This window comes from Mus pahari, chromosome 23 (assembly GCF_900095145.1).
Source record: "Mus pahari chromosome 23, PAHARI_EIJ_v1.1, whole genome shotgun sequence".
NCBI lineage: Eukaryota > Metazoa > Chordata > Mammalia > Rodentia > Muridae > Mus > Mus pahari.
In genome coordinates this window covers 2,213,460-2,230,986 of record NC_034612.1, presented here as the reverse complement: position 1 = coordinate 2,230,986, position 17,527 = coordinate 2,213,460, and the positions used below count along the sequence as shown (strand labels likewise).

Here is a 17,527-nt window from a genome sequence, read left to right as displayed (position 1 = left end):
GTTCCCCACAGATAGGACCTGTCACAGAACAAACAGGTAGTGGGGCAGGTGTGGGATCCCTCTGCATAGCAGAGCCACAGATTACCAAGAAGGGACAGAGGAAGGACAGACTCCTGGGCCCCAGGCTGCTTGTGTTTGTTTGCAGTGCTGGGGCTGGAACTTGGGGTCTTGCATATGCTAGCACTGAGCCCCCCACAAAACCCTAACAGCCCACTCTGAGCCCATGGGTTTCAGGTCTGGCAAATCTCGACTTGAAGGCTCGACCCCCGACCCTGTCCAACTAACCGGTCTCCTAAATTTCCATCCTGTTAAGTCAGGGTTGGGTGCAGAACCCAAGTCCTTATGCTGGGTCCACTGAGCAAGAGACAGCTCAGAAGCCCATGCTGGAACCACGGAAGACTGGCCGGCCCCACTTGTGGAGTCTGTCCGCATCCTGATGCAGCCCTGCTTGAAGCCAGACCTGCCTGTTGATCGTTAGGCTCCGTGGGCAAGGAGACTGCACTGATTCCGGAGCCAAGTTTGAGTGGTGCTTTCTGTCCTGAGCCACCAGGAAGTCCCAGCCCACTCAGTATTGTCCTTGGCACAGGTCTCCTGCTTGCTACATAAGCTTAGCCTGGCTTTTCCATCAGGCGGTATGATGTCAGCATTCCGAGGATGAGAGGGCCTGTGCGGGTACACACACACACACACACACACACACACACACACACACACACACACACAAGCCCGTTAATGCGTGTAGGCTAGGGGCCGAGGCTTTCCTAAGGCTCCCCTACTCCGCTGCCAGGCTTCCCCGGACATTTACTCCTCGGGCCGACTGCTGCTCACCAGATGTAAACACAGCCAACGGGGACAGAAGGAGGCCACGGAGAGCTGCTGACAGATGGCGGTGGACACACTCAAGCTGACTGCGGTGCTAGGTGGCAGGAGGTGCACATATGGGACTGGTCACTTCCCACCACGTTCCCAGGTGACTTCTGGTCACCTCCCTCCTACCTCTCTCCCTAACCCCACTTCCCACGTGGGAGCTGACCCCCCCCCCCAAGTTCGTGGTGACTGCTTAGGGGTTTTCCTTTGGTTTGCTGCAAGGCTGGGGATGGAAGCCAGCGCTGCATGCATGCTGGGCAAACATTACTGTTGAGTTACACCCACTGATAGGAATCTAGGCAGCCAGTTCACCATTCAGCTACCTCCTAGTTCCTTGCTAGCACATCCTAGGCCGGTGCTCTTCCACTGAACCTACCCCCACCCCAGCCCCTTGCTGGGGGCTTCTAGGAAGGGGCTCTACCACTGAGCCACACCATCAGAGTGAAAAGAGAGAGAGAGAGAGAGAGAGAGAGAGAGAGAGAGAGAGAGAGAGAGAGAGCAAGCGAGAGCCTAGCGAGAGAGAGCTCGGTAGTGAAGCTATGCTGTGGTGCCTGCCCTTTGTTTTTCTCCTCAGCAAAGACTGGCATAGCTTCATGAGATGTGTTACAATGTAGTCATCCAGAGGCAGCCTAAGGTGGGAGGAGAGCTACACCACAGGGACTCTCCAGTTCAGATTTGGATGTCCTGCTGGAGCTTGTGTTCTGCTGATCTCTTACGGTGTAGACATGGACCCTTGGTACTGAGGCCCCAAACAGCTGATGTCCTAGACACTCCCAGAATACCTTTTTCTGGGGTGCCGGGAGGGCCAGCATCTTCTAGGCTTTAGCAAGAGGACAAAGACACTGAGCAAGCTGAGCCGGAGTGGGGGTGGGGGGATGGAGAGACACAAGACAGGGATTAACAGCTTCTGCTGTCCCTGGTGATAAGTGCTGTAATGGGAGCCCAGGCTGATGCTGGCACCAGCTTGGCAGCTGGGGAGCTGGGTGGATGTGGTGTCTCCATGGGCCCCTGGCCAGAGCCCTGAGGCTCGCTGAGCCCTTGGCATGCTGGGCCTGGCTGTGGGGAGGTGGGACAGAGAGGGATGTGGCCACTCGGGAATTCTCAGGCCACCTCCTGCCAGGATTCAAAGATACACAGGAAGAACACAGGACAGTTTTCTCCTCACAGAGGATGGGGGTGGGGGTGGGGTGCCACTCTCCTCTCGGGATCCAGTCGTGGAGGACTGGGAGAGAAGGTGCGTGCCCTGGGCAGAAGGCAGATGTGGACTGTGAGCTTCCCAGTGCGTGACTCCCCTGAGCTGCATCTCAAGATGGGTGGGGGGTAGCTGTCATCTATCAAGTAGACTGGCTCCTTTGTCTACTGCCAGGTCCATCCACTTACCGTGCATCCTCTCTGAGCTGTGGGCCACGGGTCCTCCCCCAGCGACGGCCAGCCACAGCCTTCGAGAAGCCCCACTCCACTGCTCATCCTGCGTCCCACCCACTCGGGAGTGGTGACCTTCGAGCCAAGGACAGGCAGAGCCTCTCATGCTGAGGCTCCTTTGATAGACTGGCACCTCAGTGTCCCCCTCACCAGGCCTGCCTCTCCCATGAGCTACATAGCCCCTCTTCACATTCAGCATCCCCCTCTTCACACTCAGCGTCTCGACTGCAGATGCGTAGGTATAGCAGAATCCTGCTTCACCTGTGACATGACTGCACATTGGCTTGGACGTCCATAATTCCCCTTTACAGCTCTGGAGGGCAGGAGTCCATCCAGTCCATTCAAACAGGTCCATTCACTGCTTCTTGGAACCCAGTGACCACCGGCTTCCCCCTTGGTCCTCAGAAGCACCAAGGACAGCACTTACACAGGGCCTGCCTGGACACCACAGGCACACCAGGACTGTTTGCACACATGCCACTTGGAAGTGATGTGACTGGATTGTTTCCCGGGCAGCCCAGGTTGTTTCCCCGGTGGGAATGACAAACATGAATCTCTCCTGGGAACATGGGTCCCACAGTTCAGAGCCGGGCAAGGAATGGCCCCAGCAAGGCTTGGTAACCTCTACCCTCCTGCGGTTCCTGCTGTGAACGGTATGTGGACTATGAAGCTGAGGATAGTGCTCTCCTGCAGACACTGCCCCTGGGACTGCCACGGAGGGCCTGGTGCTCACCCAGTACAATGAGAGTCTGCCACAGACCGGGGTGTGGGAACATCCCACTTTTAGAGGGTAATTTTAAAGGCATGGGGCTTGGGGCTATGCACAAACTGTCCCGTAAGGCCAGGCGCGTAGGACGCTGGAGCAGGAAGCTGGGAGCGGATGCGCTTTCCCAGAGCCTCCAGGTCAGTCACTGCTTATAGAGTACAGGAGCAGTGTCAGGTATCCCCCATGATAGAGCACGACGAACCCGGTTCAGGACCTGAATTCCTGTGTTAGCCCTGGGGTCAGACGCGAGGGGCTCTACAGACCTGAGGGGAGTAACTCCCGAGGTTCTTTTTGGTATAAGTGGCAAACAGCGTACATATAAAAACCACCAAATCATCATCATCACCATCCCCACCATCATCGCTGTCCATGGCTTGGAGCTCCCTGCTTCAGGCAGCAGGAGGCCCATCTGGCTGTGATCAGGCATGGGGAGGGAGGAGCCTTTACATGAATAGCCTCCCCGACATTACCCATCCACACCTGAGAGGCATCCTGGGACCAGGGAATTCCTCCTCCTTGAGATCCTGACCCACTATTGAAGGCAAAGAACAGAGCCACGACCTTCTGTGATAACCTCTTAAGAGGCTGCACAAGCAGGGGGGCACTGAGGCAGGGCAGGAGGCAGTTGGATCTCTGAGGCACTGTGGGTAGAAGCCACTGTGGGAGAGGGGACTTCTAGTGGAGACCTGGGAAGAACCTTTGAGTGCATCCTTCAGTTCAACCTGCAGCTTCTGGCAAAGCCGTCTGGAGCCTGACAGGGACTGGCGGATCCGAGCAAGGTTCACAGGCTGCTGACTGAGGCTATAGTTCCTCAGGGGGCCTTCCCATCGCGCTATGTGTCTTCGAGACGTGTGGCCCACTCTCCCCAAATAACAGGCCAAGGGAGGTGTGTTACTGGTAGCTGAGGCCAGAGCCTGACCTCTGAGCTGAACCCTCTGTCCTTTCCTATTCTGAGATATGGCCTCAGTTAAAAACCACGGCTGGCAGTGAGCTCGCACAGTCGTGTGGGCACCTCGGAGCTGGGATTACGGGTGTGGACACCTGGATGGCTAAACAGATGAGAGCAAGTGCATGGGGGGGAGGGAGTCTTAGGGAGAGGAAGAGACTGGAGGTCACTGTGGCTTATGTCTCTGCAGACAGACACACTGGTGTGTACAGTGCGTGGGGAAAACATACAGCCAGCCCTACAGATCCATGAGTTCTGTACCCATGAAGCCAAAGAATATGGAAAAAGAAATCACATCTTGTCACCATGCAGAGTCTCACCAACAGCACAGACACTCCCTGCACAGCAGGCCGGTGGGATTGGTGCTGCCCATCACCTGAGGTGAGTTCAGGTCTGTGTGCATAGGTCTGTGTGCACGGGCACACTCCGTGTCAAGTGTCCACAGTGACCTTCACTCTGTTGCAGAAATAAACGCTAGCCGATCACTCAGAACTCAGTTTGGTCATTTTATTTTTGAGCCTTTGGGAATCTGCTTCATAAACCTGGAGCTCAGCACCATCAGGTTACAAAGCCCATGGGTCAGCTGAGATCCCTGCGGCTGCAGTCCTGAGCCGACCCGCCCTCAAATCACTTCCACATGACAGAACCTGAGCCCAGTCAGTTCACGCAGCTGCCACTGAGGAGCAAGGTCCCGCTCAACCCTTAGCATTGGGGACACGGTCCAGAAGGGCCACTCCACAGCCCCCGTGACACACAGGCTGCGCCCAGCTCACAACAGGTTTACCCCGTGCTTCAGCAGCTTCTGCTTGGCTTTGCCCGCGAGGCTGAAGGCACAATCCTGAGGGTTCGGGAAGCCAGAGCTGCGGGCAGTGGGCGCCAGCTGCTGGAAGTAGGTCTCCTGGGCAGGGCTGCTGCAGGCATACACAGCTGTGGAGACGTTCCTGTTGGGGAGGAAACAGGACAGGGGGGCCTGTGGAGCCTGGCTGGTCACCCCAACACCCCTAAAGCCTGCTGTGGCTCTATCGATTTGACCTTCAGGCCCAGGGAACAACTGTCCTCTTGTCTTTTCAGCTCTGGGTCTGAGATGGCTGCAGCCGGGTTCTGAAGGCCCAGTTACTGAGCAAATGAACCCTGAGGCTCTATCAACACAACTGCAGCAGAGCCTGAGCCCTGCTCCTGCCCTTCACTCCTCTCAGCAGGAGGGACTGGTTCCACCCACCAGCCAAGGAGCCTGGGCCCACGGGCTGACAGAGGGATGGTGTGCTGCACAGAGGAGGACCTGCGATGGGGATTCAAGAAGGTAGGTGTTGGGTAACCAAGGAAACCCCAGCTGCATCTTGGTAGCAGAGCTCCTGACAAGATGCTGCTCATCTGCACTGCGTCCTTGAAGCTACACTGCTCAGACACCGGGACAGAGGGCACTCACTGACCCTTGCCACACGCTCACACTACCTAAGGGTCTACATCCCCCATACCAGTATCATTTGGACTGCAGATTAGATTCCCCCCAACCCCGTGCTCTTTCCCTAAATCCTGCGAATAAATACCCTAAAGGGGAGATTTGGGGAGAAAAAGGGTTTCCTTAGCCCATGAGTATGCCACCAATTCCATAAAGTTTGTAAGAACGCCTTTAAAAATCCACAACATGGGGCCAGAGGGATGCCTGACAACCTCAGCCCCTCCCCTGAAACCCTCATGATAGAAGAAGGGCCCTGATGCCCGAAAGCTGTCCTATGACCTTGATACTGTGGTGCACATGCTAACATATGTACACACACACACACACACATGTGCACACATCACACAGACACATGTACTCACACATACAAACATGCACACACAGACATGTATGTACATATCACACACACATGCATACCGCACATATCATGCACATAGACACATGTATGCACATCTTACACACACATATCATGCACACAGAGACACGTGTGTGCACATCTCACACACGCACACATATTACACATACACTTAAAACCCCACAATCAGCAGCATCCACCATGATGTTCCCCCACTTTCTGGAGAGTCTGCCCCAACTTCTCTTTGCAAAGTAAACTTCATCTTAAACTGTGTCTCAGCTGCAGCAACCCAGGAGAGGTCCTCACCTGCTAATGCCCACCTGGTCACCTCTGGCCTCTATACTCTTCCTGCCTCAAGCCCACCAAGACTCAGTTTCCCTAATTCTATTTAATAAGGCTCCTTCCCTCAGCTGTCTCCTGTTGGATGAGGAGGAAATCCTCCAGGCCTTGGGCACCTGCAGGACCTGGCTGGCATAGGGGTTCTTAGTCCTTGTGAGACATATGGAAGGTTTCTCTCGAAGCTCAAAGGGAAACCGACCAGTCACACCTGTGTGGCAATGCCAGCCTTCCTGGTTTTATTAGAGCCCACAGGAGTCTGTGTGCCAGGGAGCTGTGCCCCCATCACTTTGCTAAAAGGCCACCCAGCGCCTGCCCTGGGCTCTACCCCACACTGAACCCTCTGGGCTCTTGGAAGCTGGTGAGGGCAGATGTCGACACATGGTTGCTGCCACCTCCCACGCCGTAGCCACACCCCCAGCACACCAGATCCCAGAGCAGTGGCTGCAGGTGCAAGTCACACTTGGGCTGCCAGCTGGAGGGGACAGGCTGTGCTATCAGCAGCGGATGACACCAGGGCAGACAGCTGGTATTAGTGTGGTGGGCGGGTTCTGTGTGCTCCCGCTGACTCCAGACCCACAGTTCTCACCCAGCTGCTGGGACCTGTGGGGGAAGGGCGCACACCGCAGAGCCATGGAGGCCTGAGGTCAGACCCTGGCCTTCTGCTCTGTGAGACAGTAACTGGGATGTCACTGTCCCCATGTGTGCTCACATTCCTCACTCTGAAAGGAGTAAAGAGCCCTCTCATGGCCAGTTCCAAGAGCCACAGGCCAACAGAGGGGTACGGGAGGTTCTCCCTCCAGCCGCCTGCCAAATGTGCCTGACTTTCTACCAGCTCAAGAGAGCGTGGAGAGAAAGGACACAGCGTGTCTAACCAGCATCCAGTTTCAGAGATGGTCCTGAGACAGTGCCAGACACTTGAAGATGAGGTAGCCTGACAACAGGGGAGGAAATGGAACCATGTTGTCTGTGTCAGCCACAGGCAATGGCAACCAAGACAGCAGTGCCCTGGGATGCCGCCACACATGACGGCAGTGCCCTGGGATGCCGCCACACATGACGGCAGTGCCCTGGGATGCCGCCACAAAAAGACACAGATGAGTTATATTTGTGATTAGAACCCTGTAGTGTTGTCTGGCCCACCCTCAGGAAAGATGTGGCCCTGTGCTGTGACGGGCAGGACTTAGGGTACTGCTGTTGTCATAATCTGACCCAGGCACGCACGGAAGGAAGGTCTCCAAAGGGCCCAACCACATTCACCACCAGGCCCAGGAAGTACCCCAGTGAGTGGAACCATGGGGGACTGCTAGAAGCGGGGCTCAGAGGCTCACCTGATGGTCATCTCATACAACATAGGCAGCCGGGCAAAGTCGGAGTGCATGAGGTTGACGGCCTGCAGAAACCGGCGGTCCTGGGGAGCAGCCACTAGGGGCAGGTTGGCTTCAGAGAGAGACAGAGGTGGTGAGTGGGAGCCCTGCTTGACTCCTTGTGCTCAGACCTGAGTGTGGGGTCAGTGAGGCTGAAGCTCGAGTGTGGGCCCCAAGTACAGATGCCCGCCCTTCTGCTGCCTCTGGGAGAAAGCAAGCGCTGCCGGCCTCACTGCAAGCCACACCAGCCCCTCCCAACAGGAGTGTTTGTCAGGGAGCTCGGGGGCCACTGCTTAGTGGAGGCCAGAGGGCCGTGTGCTGCAGTATGGCCGTGACTGGGGCTGGGTTCTCCCTCTACCCACGTGTCCCTTACCTGAGAGCACGCTCTGGATGCGGTCATAATGCAGGAAGTTGTATGTGCTGCCTGTGAGGCTAGCCTCGTCTCTGGGCAGCGTCTCCTTCAGGTGGACTTCCAGCCCGTTCAGCGACGCCAGGCTGCTGTGGTACTGCAGAGGGGCCAGGAGTGGGTCACAGGCTGGCACACTTAGTTGAAAGGTAAGCACCAGACAAATTCTGAAAGGCCACCAGACCCAGCAAACACAGCCAGGCCGAGTCTCCTAAAGCACCAAGGCGCTCATCTGCCGCTTCTGTCTGTTTGAGACAAGACTTCCCTACATGGAGATGACTGGCTTGGAACTCACTACGAAGACCAGGCCAGCCTAACTGTGCAAAGCCTTCTGCCTCTGCCTCCTGACTGCTTGGATTACAGGTGTGCACCACCCCACCCCAGCCCCTCTCTTCATGTGTTATGTGGTGTACATCCAGCTCAGTGGAGGACATCAGACCCCTTGTCAGAACCCCTGCTGTTACAGGCAGCTGTGAGCTGTCCATTGCACTCAGGGCCTGGAAACACCAGCGAGCGCTATGAACCCCTGAGTCATCTCTCCAACTCTGGGACTGTCTGCTTTAGCAATAATGGTGGCCTGGTGTTCCAGTGCTCCCCAACACCAGCAGGGCCTGGGTGACGTGCACCGTGAGCTGATCTCTCCCATGAAGCATGTGCAGTTTCTAGGAGGCCGAAGAATGCTGGTCCTATGACCTGTGCTCAGGACTCTGGGAGAGTCATGCGCCGAGAAGGCTGTAGGAATGGGCCCACACACTCTCTGGGGATCCAGCAGTGAAGTAGTGTGTGAACAGATTTCAGGGAGTGAGCCAATGGGTGAATGCAGCCAGCGCCAGGCACTTGAGCCACTGGCTTCCCCCGAGAGTGCACAGCTGAGAAAGCAGGTGCAGGCAGAGCCACCTCTGCCGTTGACAATCAGGAACTCAGCAATACTGGGTTAGCAGACAGAAACAAGCCTAGGTTTGAAAGCTGTATGAGCCTGAGGGTAGGGGAGACACTGGGACATGCAGGGGAGCTCACCATGCAGCCACACAGCACCTTCTGGACCTCAGGGACCTGATAACAGCCACCCTTCCTCAAGGTGCTGACAAAGGAGAGAAAGCTGGACCAGAGAGTGAGCCAACCGGATCCTGTTCTAACATTCTGCCTAGCTTGTAGTCAAGGTAGAGTTGCTTAGCCACAGACCAGCACGAGGCCCGACATGTGGAGGAGGCTTCTCACCGATGGCCAGGTGCTGCCGCCATGGGCACGACAGGTGGCCCACCTGTGGGTATACAGCTTAGCAACTGTGACACGTGATTTGTCTATGTGGTGGTCGCGGAAGGCCATAGCCTCTCTCACCACTCACACACTGCCTGGTTTTGAACCACACAAGGCTGCAGAGTTTGCAAAGCTGAGAACGTCTGCCTTCGGAGACCATGAATAAAGAGCCCGCTGACTGGATGTGCAGCATGATCTCAGAATGGCCTGAGGATGTAGGCATCTGGGAGGGGGGGAGATGGAGCGCTGTGGGCGGGAGATGTGTGCATGCAGCCCCCATGGTTGAGAGGGGAAGCTTTTCTACTGAGCTCCTACTCTGACATCAAGTGTGCACTGCCTCCAACCCAACCCTGATGCTCCCATGCTTGGCTGATTGCAACAGAAATCCACAGGCTCCCTGCAACTGAAGGCCCATGGAACTATCATGGGTGCCGAGCTGAAAGCCCCTGGTGGAATCCTCGTGCACTTCCCTGAGGCTGGCAGCACAGCTCCAAGGCTCAGTTCCCCTGGGCTGCCTCCTGCAGACCCTCAGAGATCCACGGGGACTCGGCCTCTTCAGAGGGCTGTGCCGCCATCCACCATCCCGCGGGGCCACTCTGCAGAGACTCTGTCTGCCTTCCAGAAAGCAGCAGAAAAGCTGCAGAGAGGCCAGGTGAAGCACTTTACTTAAGACAGGAACAATAACAAAAGTTCTCCTATAGAGCTGACTTTGGGTCTGTGGTTCAAATCCATTCTCTCAGATCAGCTCACTGCTCAGCTCTTAGCTCCCTACTCCAGAAAGCACTGCTAACTCTCGTCTTCCCTGCATCCCATTCCCTGGGCCTGACCAGCAACAAGCCAACTTCCTACACAGGCTAGCTGGAGGCTGTGGTCAGAACCACGAAGCTGGCCTTGACAGACGCCTCCTGCAGAGGGCCGGACACGCTCCTCTCCCCTTCAACCTCTCAGCAAGGACAGATTGGCCTGGGGACAGAGGTGAGGGCGGGGTGGTGAGAGGCCGCGGGAACTCTGGACTTGAGGTCTCCACCTCACAAGGTTGTCTTCCTCCCAGGACAGGAGTTGTAGGGCCTGCCTTCCAGGACACATCAAACACAGCAAGCCAGCTTAGCATGTAACTATGCAGACGCCCCTCTCCAAGGCAGCCTGGGCTGGGGCTCTTCGGAGGGGGCAGAGGCAAGGAGAGGGGCATTCTGTCTGTTTTGCTGCATCCAAACCCCAGGCCTTCAAAGCAACGCTCGTGGGGTCCAGCGTGGTGAGGTCAAGGGGGCTGCCCTGTGCGAAGCAGCGGCCGGGCCTCTCTGCTATGCTAAAGCAGAGGTGGACACGGCCTCGCTCTCACAGCTGCAGGAAACACACAGAGGGAGCCTCCGCCCTGGGCTGCGGGCAGGGTCTGTGGAGGAGAAGAGGCCGGGCTGGCGGGCAGGTGGGCGGCCTGTCCTGGCTCCAAGGTGACTGGCTCCTCATTGAAGGGCCACGCGGCCTGCATGCTGATGAGACTGCCTCGGAATGACATGGGTTTAAGAAGAAAACAAGTGGAGCCGACAATGCCACTTGCCCTGCAGCAACTGTTCTCCCGGCCAACCACAGTGAGGCTGTCACCATGGCAACTCTATCGCTGGCTTGGGCCCAGACCCTAGAGCTCAGTAGCTATTCAAAAGAAGCCCTGTAGAGACATTTTTGAGAATTCTGGAATTTTGGGTTGAAAAACAAAACAAAACAAAAACACAGAAATATTATAAGAATGTGCCCAGGTGCGGGGTGTGGGGCTGCTTCAGACGGTCCGCAGCAGCTAACGGTGACTTGCCTCGCGCTGTAGCAGAAGCATGCTTTTGTCAGCAGCTGATAATTGCCGAGACTGTGTGACTTTCGGAATTCTGGGACTTTTCAAGGAGTCCATAAATATGAAGGCCCTGAGAGGCAGGGTGGGAGGGTGGGTGGTGGTCATTTAGTTAGGAAGATGGGTTGTCATTTGCTGGTAGCCGTGGTCAAAGAAAGAAATTAGATTCAGGAGTCTCTCTCTCTCTCTCTCTCTCTCTCTCTCTCTCTCTCCCTCTGTCTCTGTCTCTGTCTCTCTCCCCACTCTCTCCTTGTTTCTCTCCTATCCAGTATGAGGCAGTGAAACCAGGGCTAGGGGTTGAGGGAAGGGGTGGGAAAAAAGAACCCACAAAGTAGGAAAGACCAGCTACAGAGCCCTCCAGGGCCAGTTTGGATTTCAAACATACTCTGGGAAGAAGCACCAAGTCGCCATGTGAGGCTGGGTCTGAGGAAGCTCAGCGTTCCTGGGGACCCCCACCCCAGGCTGCCATATGCTGCCTCAGCTGGAGTAGGGCAGCTTGGCCTTGCCTGCATGGCCTCACCCGCTGCCTCAGGCCACTGAAAAGGGAGAGCTGCATGCAGGTCCCTCACACCAGTTCTGCCTTCTCCAACGGCTATGCTCCATCAGACTACAGGAAGCAGGAAAGGAAAAGCCCAGAGCCTGTCAGCCTCTGCTACTGCGATGTGACGCACGTGTGCTACAGTGATGCCATTCATGTGTGCTACAGTGATGTCACGCATGTGTGGCTAGTGCAATGTGACACACATGTGCTACTATGATGTGGTGCACGTGTGTTACAGCGATGCCATCCATGTGTACTACAATGATAGGACGCACGTGCGGCTTACCCTACAACATCTCACAGAAGTGGGTACTAGCTGGTCCACGTTCCTAGGGGAAAGTGAAGGTACAGAGGAGCCAGGGGACACTTACCACCTCCTCGATGGCTGCAGTGTCGCTGAGAAGAGTCTCTTCAGCCAGCAGGGACAGCACCAGTCCGTTCACACTATGGGTGTAGAGGTTCATGGGTACGAGCCCTGGGTGGCACCCAGATGGGGATGACTTGAAGAGAATTCTGTCTGCAGAGGGGCTGAGGTCTTGAGAGTCAGCTGTGCGGGAACTGTGTGCCAGGGCTGAGTGGTTCTCCTGGGCTCCATTCCCGTACAGCTCCACACTGGGCTCTACACCCACAGGATGCTGGGGAGGAAAGGCCACAGGACTGCTGCTGGGGAGAGGGTCTGTGCCAGGAACCCGGGTTTGGCCATTGGCGAGGGGCAGGTCTGCAAGCTGTTCCAGCCTTCCACTCTCAGGGAGCTTATCAAGAGGGGAAGGATCCAGGCAGCTGCAAATGGCTGTGTCTTCAGGCAGGGTGGGGGCATTGCGGCTGGTGTGGATCGTCTCCAGATCACCCAGGGCAGGCACAGGTGGGAAGGCTTCCTGAGCCTCAGAAACGTGCATCTCAGCCGAGTCCAGTTCCTCCCGGGAGAGACACAGCTCCTTCTGCAGCCTGCTGCTGAGGCCGGAGCCCTGGCCACAGGCAGTGGTGCACAGTCCTGTGGGCCCAGCACACTCCTGCTCAAGCCTGGGCAAGCGTCCACCTGCCCGGCTGCCACTCGGCCATGCTCCATCGTGCGGTGTGGGCTCCGGAACGGTGGCTCCATCGTGCGGCGTGGGCTCCGGGATGGTGGCTGATGCCCAGGCATCTTCTGCCTGGGTGGGGCTGCTTTGATCCAGGGGAGGGTACAGAGATGAACTTCCCTGGAGTCTGGCACACAAAAGAGATATCATGTCAGCAGCAGCCTGTGGGACAAAGGCCTCCACAGGGGCTCTGACCCTCTGGAAGGCACAGGCATCGATGACAAGTATACGTCTATGCCCAGACAGCTCAAGATACTGTGGCAGTTAGACGGGGTAAGTAAAGAGACAACAGATGGTCCTAGGGCTGGTCACAGTGAGGCCAGGATCGTCCACCAGAAGTGGCCAAGGCCACACAGTAAGTCACCCACGCCGCGAGGGTCTCCAGAGAGTCTGGTTCCACACTGGGTCTCACACTAAGCTTGCTGTAAGCCCTGATGCCAGGACACCGCTGATCAACAAGACAGCGGAGGAGACAAGGGAGGACGGCATGCTGTGAGAAGCCCCTGGGAACACCAAACCTACCGAGCTTCATGCTCTACTGGGAACTCGTGGAGGCTGGCAACTTCCTCCTCACTCAGAAAAACAGAGGTGATCTGCACATTGGGGGGCAACGTCGCTCCTGCAGAGAGAAACAGCATGGGCAGACATGGGGGATGAGGCTGGCCCCTGGCGCGCACGAGTTTCACTTATGCCACACCTGAAGCAGGCAGCAGCCCACAGCCCAGAGCTGCGGTGCAGATGCAGTACAGTGAGGAGAAGGGAGACATCAGACAATGAATCCCAAGAAAAGGTTTCCAGCTTGCTAAGGACTTGGCCAAATGAGGCTTTAGAATTAGGCCAGAGCCCCTTGGGATGCCACTTCATCCTGAAGAGATGGCGGACACCAGCTTTCTTCCTCTCTCTCCATCGCTATAGGCTGGACATGGAGTAAGCAGTGTCACAGGATGGAGTCACAGGGGGCATGCCCAGAAGCATGTCCTTAAAACCCAGGGTGCTTGCTATAGCAGCTGTCCTAGACCCCGCTCTCTGCTGTGGAGGAAACCCACCCAGCATGAAGGCAGCACACCCCTGTCCACCACAGCACGCACCTGTTTCCTGTGGGGCAGCTCCTGCTCCAGGCAGCCTCTAAAACAAGCATATACACAGGTTGGCACCAGACGCCACACTCCTTCTCTTGACAACCATCAAGAATTCATGGCACCATCTGCTCTCAGGACGCAGCCAAGCCCAGGGAGCTGGAATGACCCTGGCCCGAGAGCCCAGCAGATGGAGCAGGGTCACTCGCTCCTGAGAGGCTGGGAGGAGGCATGAACTGGGTCTGCTCAGGCTTCTCAGCAGCAGCTCAGAATTAATAAGTGTCTCCCACGAGAGACCAACACGAGGGGAACCAGCCTAGCGCACAGCCACATAGAGTCTGGGAACACAGCCCAGTGGCAAAGTTCAAGTGGTCCTGGGCTCCAGTGCCCGCAACAGTGAATAAAACAAACAAACTTGGGAACTTCCCCTTTAAGTAAGTATCTTTTACTACTTTGAGAAAATTAGTGAAATTCAATTTCAATTTAAAACAGTATAAGCAATTGCACTCATTGTAAAATCTCTGGCTAAGACTAAAATTCTCTGAGGAAGTCTGCGGCAGCTCATGCAAACCAAATGACCCTCAGCCACAGACTAGAAACCAGTAGTTCCCCTGCACAGGTGAGAAAGCGTTCCCACTCCAGGGGCCACGAGCCTATGTCCCAACCACAGCTCGGTGCTTTGCACTGGACAGCTGGCGGCAGTATCAGCACCCAGAGTCCATAGCATCCTCAGGCAGCCACGTCCCACGTTTTCCCCTTTACCAGTAGGATGGGAGCCCTGTCCTCCCTCAGTGTGGATTCCCAGAAGCTGAGTCATCGGAAACAGACAAGAGCGTCCTTAAAGTTCCAAACTGCCGACCACATCCACAGAGGCGGCCCTGCAGACCCACCGCCTACAGGGAGCCAGCGCCCTCCCAGGCTCTACATGGCAGCTCACTCTCTGGGCAGGAGAGAGGTCAGTGGACGTTTGAAACACAAACCCACAAGCAAGCCAAGCCTGAGGTTCAGCCTAGGATCCCAGCATCAGGGAGATGGATGCCACAGAGGAATCAGCAATTCAACCCTCTGTGTAGACCAGGCTACCCAGTGGGGCACCCCCCACCCCACCCCCATCTCCAAAATCCAAATAAACAAAATAATGAAGAGCAAGAAAGAGAGAGGGAAGGAGGGAGGGAAAGAGAGACAGGCAGGCAAGATGGCGACCGTGGCGACAACTGTGGCACCTATGCTGCTGCTGTCTGGGACACTGCATCCCTTCCCAAAACAGGGTCCCACTATCTCTGGCTGTCCTGGGACTTGCTCTGTAGACCAAACCCACAAAGACCCGCCTGCCTCTGCCTTCGGAGTCCTGCTGGGATTGAAGGCCTGCTCCACTATGCCACCTGCCTGCGGGCAACTTCATTCTCAACGGTTGTGTATGCTCTTCATACAAACACACTGACTGCACATGAACTCAATATTTCCCTGGGCCCGCCTGCCCGCCCGCCCTCCCTTTCTTCCTTCCTTCCTTCTTTCCTTTCCTTCCCTTCTTCCTTTTCTTCCCTCCCTCCCTCTCTCCCTCCCTCCCTTCCCCCCTCTCTCTTCCTTTCTCCTTTATCCATTTTTTTGAGATAGAGTCATGGCAGGTAGCCTGGGGTGGCTCTGCACTGACAATCATCCTGCCTCAGCTTCCCGGGGCTGGCATGGGAAGCTACAGCGCCATGGCCAGCAGTCTCCCTGCCTGCCACGTGGAGCCTGCCCCATGTGCTGGATGACAGGTGTCTGCTTGGCCTCCCACCGGGCTGCAGGCCATACTGTACCTGGTCTGCAGGTACAGTCTGATGAAGCAGGACCTTGGCAGTGAGGGAAGGCGGGAGCTGGGAATTCACAATCCTGGGGGTAAGACAGAGAGGAGACAAGAAGGCTGTGAGAAGACATGTTGGGGCCTCTCCGTTCCAGAGATGCCACTGTCCCTGGATGTGGAGGGTCTCAGGGTGTGGTTGGCAGGGATTTCATCTTGGTGGACTCTCAGTGAGTTTTCTGTTCTGCGGGCCCCAGTGAGAGATAAACATTAGCACTCTAACCAGGCAGGGATGAGCTGCCATATGGCTGCTCCTCACAGAGATGGGAAGCATGTTAAAAAAGCACAACCATGCCACCTGTGTGCACTCAGAGCACAGAGATGAGCACCCATCGTGTCTGTCAGAGGGAGGGGCTCCTCTCTGAGCTCTGGGCTGTGTGGACAGTGAGACTGTCAGAACCTGACAGGAGCAAAGCACCTGCACTGCACACAGTCCTGAGGGCTTCGCCCCACAGACAGCACAGATAGCAGAGGGAATCAGCATGGGGACTGTACAGAAGAAGTGCAGTTTGGGACGTCCTGCCAGGTGCTGGCCATGGGCATAGCTAAAAGCCAGGTAGAGGAGCCTCGACTTTCAGAAGTTGGTACACAGAGGGGTTTGGACATGCTTTTAATCTCAGCACTCAGGAGGCAGTCTATCTCCATGAGTTCTAAGCCAGCCAGCTTGGACTACATACATAATTCCAAGGCAGATGTACTGGCTGGTTTTGTGTGTCAACTTGACACAGGCTGGAGTTATCACAGAAAGGAGCTTCAGGTGAGGAAATGCCTCCATGAGATCAAGGTGGGGAGGGCCCCTTGTGGGTGGGGCCATCCCTGGGCTGGTAGTCCTAAGTTCTATAAGAAAGCAAGCTGAGCAAGCCAGGGGAAGCAAGCCAGTAAGTAGTGCCCCTCCATGGCCTCTGCATCAGCTCCTGCTTCCTGACCTGCTTGAGTCCCAGTCCTGACTACCTTTGGTGATGAACAGCAGTGTGGAAGTGTAAACTGAATAAACCCCTTCCTCCCCAACTTGCATCCTGGTCATGATGTTTGTGGGAATAGAAACCCTGACGAAGACAAATTAGTACAAGCATTGTGGGGCATTCCTGTGACAACCTGACCATGTTTTGGGGAGGACTATGAAAGGACTTTGGAACTTTGGGCCAGAAGATCCATTCGGTGTTAAGAACTCTGTGGGATGTTGTGTAGGAGCTTGGAAGATAATGTTGAGAACAGTGCAGAAGATGGAGGGCTGCCTTGTGAAATTTCAGAGGGAAGATTACAGACTCTTATCAGGACCATTGCTATTTTGATTGTGAAGATTCTGTGGTTCTGGTTAGCTGGGCTGAAGAATCAGCTATGATTAACAAGATACCAGACCTAGTAAAGTGAGACCTTTGTATTACTGGGACTATTGATGCTGGTTAGCTGGAGCTAAGAAATTAGCGGTGATTAAGAGGAGACCGGCATCATTGAGATGACATCTTCTGGGAAGTATTTTCTGAGAGCACAGAGGCTGTGTTCCAGAGATAGCCAAGGTTGTACCCTGTGCTGTGGCTGGACTTAGTAATATCTAAGAGTTACCCAGGTGGTACTGGTTTTGAAGGCATGACGGAGTCACGCAGAGCAGCTGAGGCTCTGCACTGTGAGAGGCCATGGAAGGCCTTTGGTGAAGGTGCAGCCTCAGTTGCAATTGATGGCCCAGGACTGAAGGGGTCATGCAAAGGAGTTGAGGCTTGACACCATGAAGAGAGCCTATGAGAAGCTATTGGTGAAGTCTAGTTGCAGTGTTTTGGAGATGCCAGTACCATGAGATGGCCACCAAGAACAGCAGCAGCAGTGGAGTACAGGCAGCTGGAGCCTAGAAGACAAGGTGTGTGCTACAAAAGGCAGAGCTGTAGGAGTGACCCAGGCCCTTGGAGAAGCCCAGAAGATCATGAGTGGATCCCAGACATTGGATGGTTAGAGTTTGATTTTGCTTTTGATTGTGACTGTGC

The 17,527-nt window shown here is 55.6% G+C and overlaps 1 protein-coding gene across 2 annotated transcripts in view; it reads right to left on the bottom strand.

Annotated features, from left to right (window-relative positions):
- Nucleotides 1-4,508: 4,508 nt before the first annotated feature.
- The window catches only part of Hps4 (HPS4 biogenesis of lysosomal organelles complex 3 subunit 2), a 36,649-nt gene continuing 23,630 nt past the window's right edge, over nucleotides 4,509-17,527 (bottom strand). For both annotated transcript variants that reach the window (XM_029533839.1, XM_021186806.2), the window contains 7 exons: nucleotides 15,511-15,583; nucleotides 13,724-13,760; nucleotides 13,158-13,254; nucleotides 11,931-12,762; nucleotides 7,892-8,024; nucleotides 7,483-7,591; nucleotides 4,509-4,942 (listed from right to left, as the gene is read on the bottom strand). In XM_029533839.1, coding sequence (XP_029389699.1) covers nucleotides 4,771-4,942; nucleotides 7,483-7,591; nucleotides 7,892-8,024; nucleotides 11,931-12,762; nucleotides 13,158-13,254; nucleotides 13,724-13,760; nucleotides 15,511-15,583 — 1,453 coding nt within the window. In that variant the 3' untranslated portion in view covers nucleotides 4,509-4,770. The remainder of the gene's footprint in view (nucleotides 4,943-7,482; nucleotides 7,592-7,891; nucleotides 8,025-11,930; nucleotides 12,763-13,157; nucleotides 13,255-13,723; nucleotides 13,761-15,510; nucleotides 15,584-17,527) is intronic.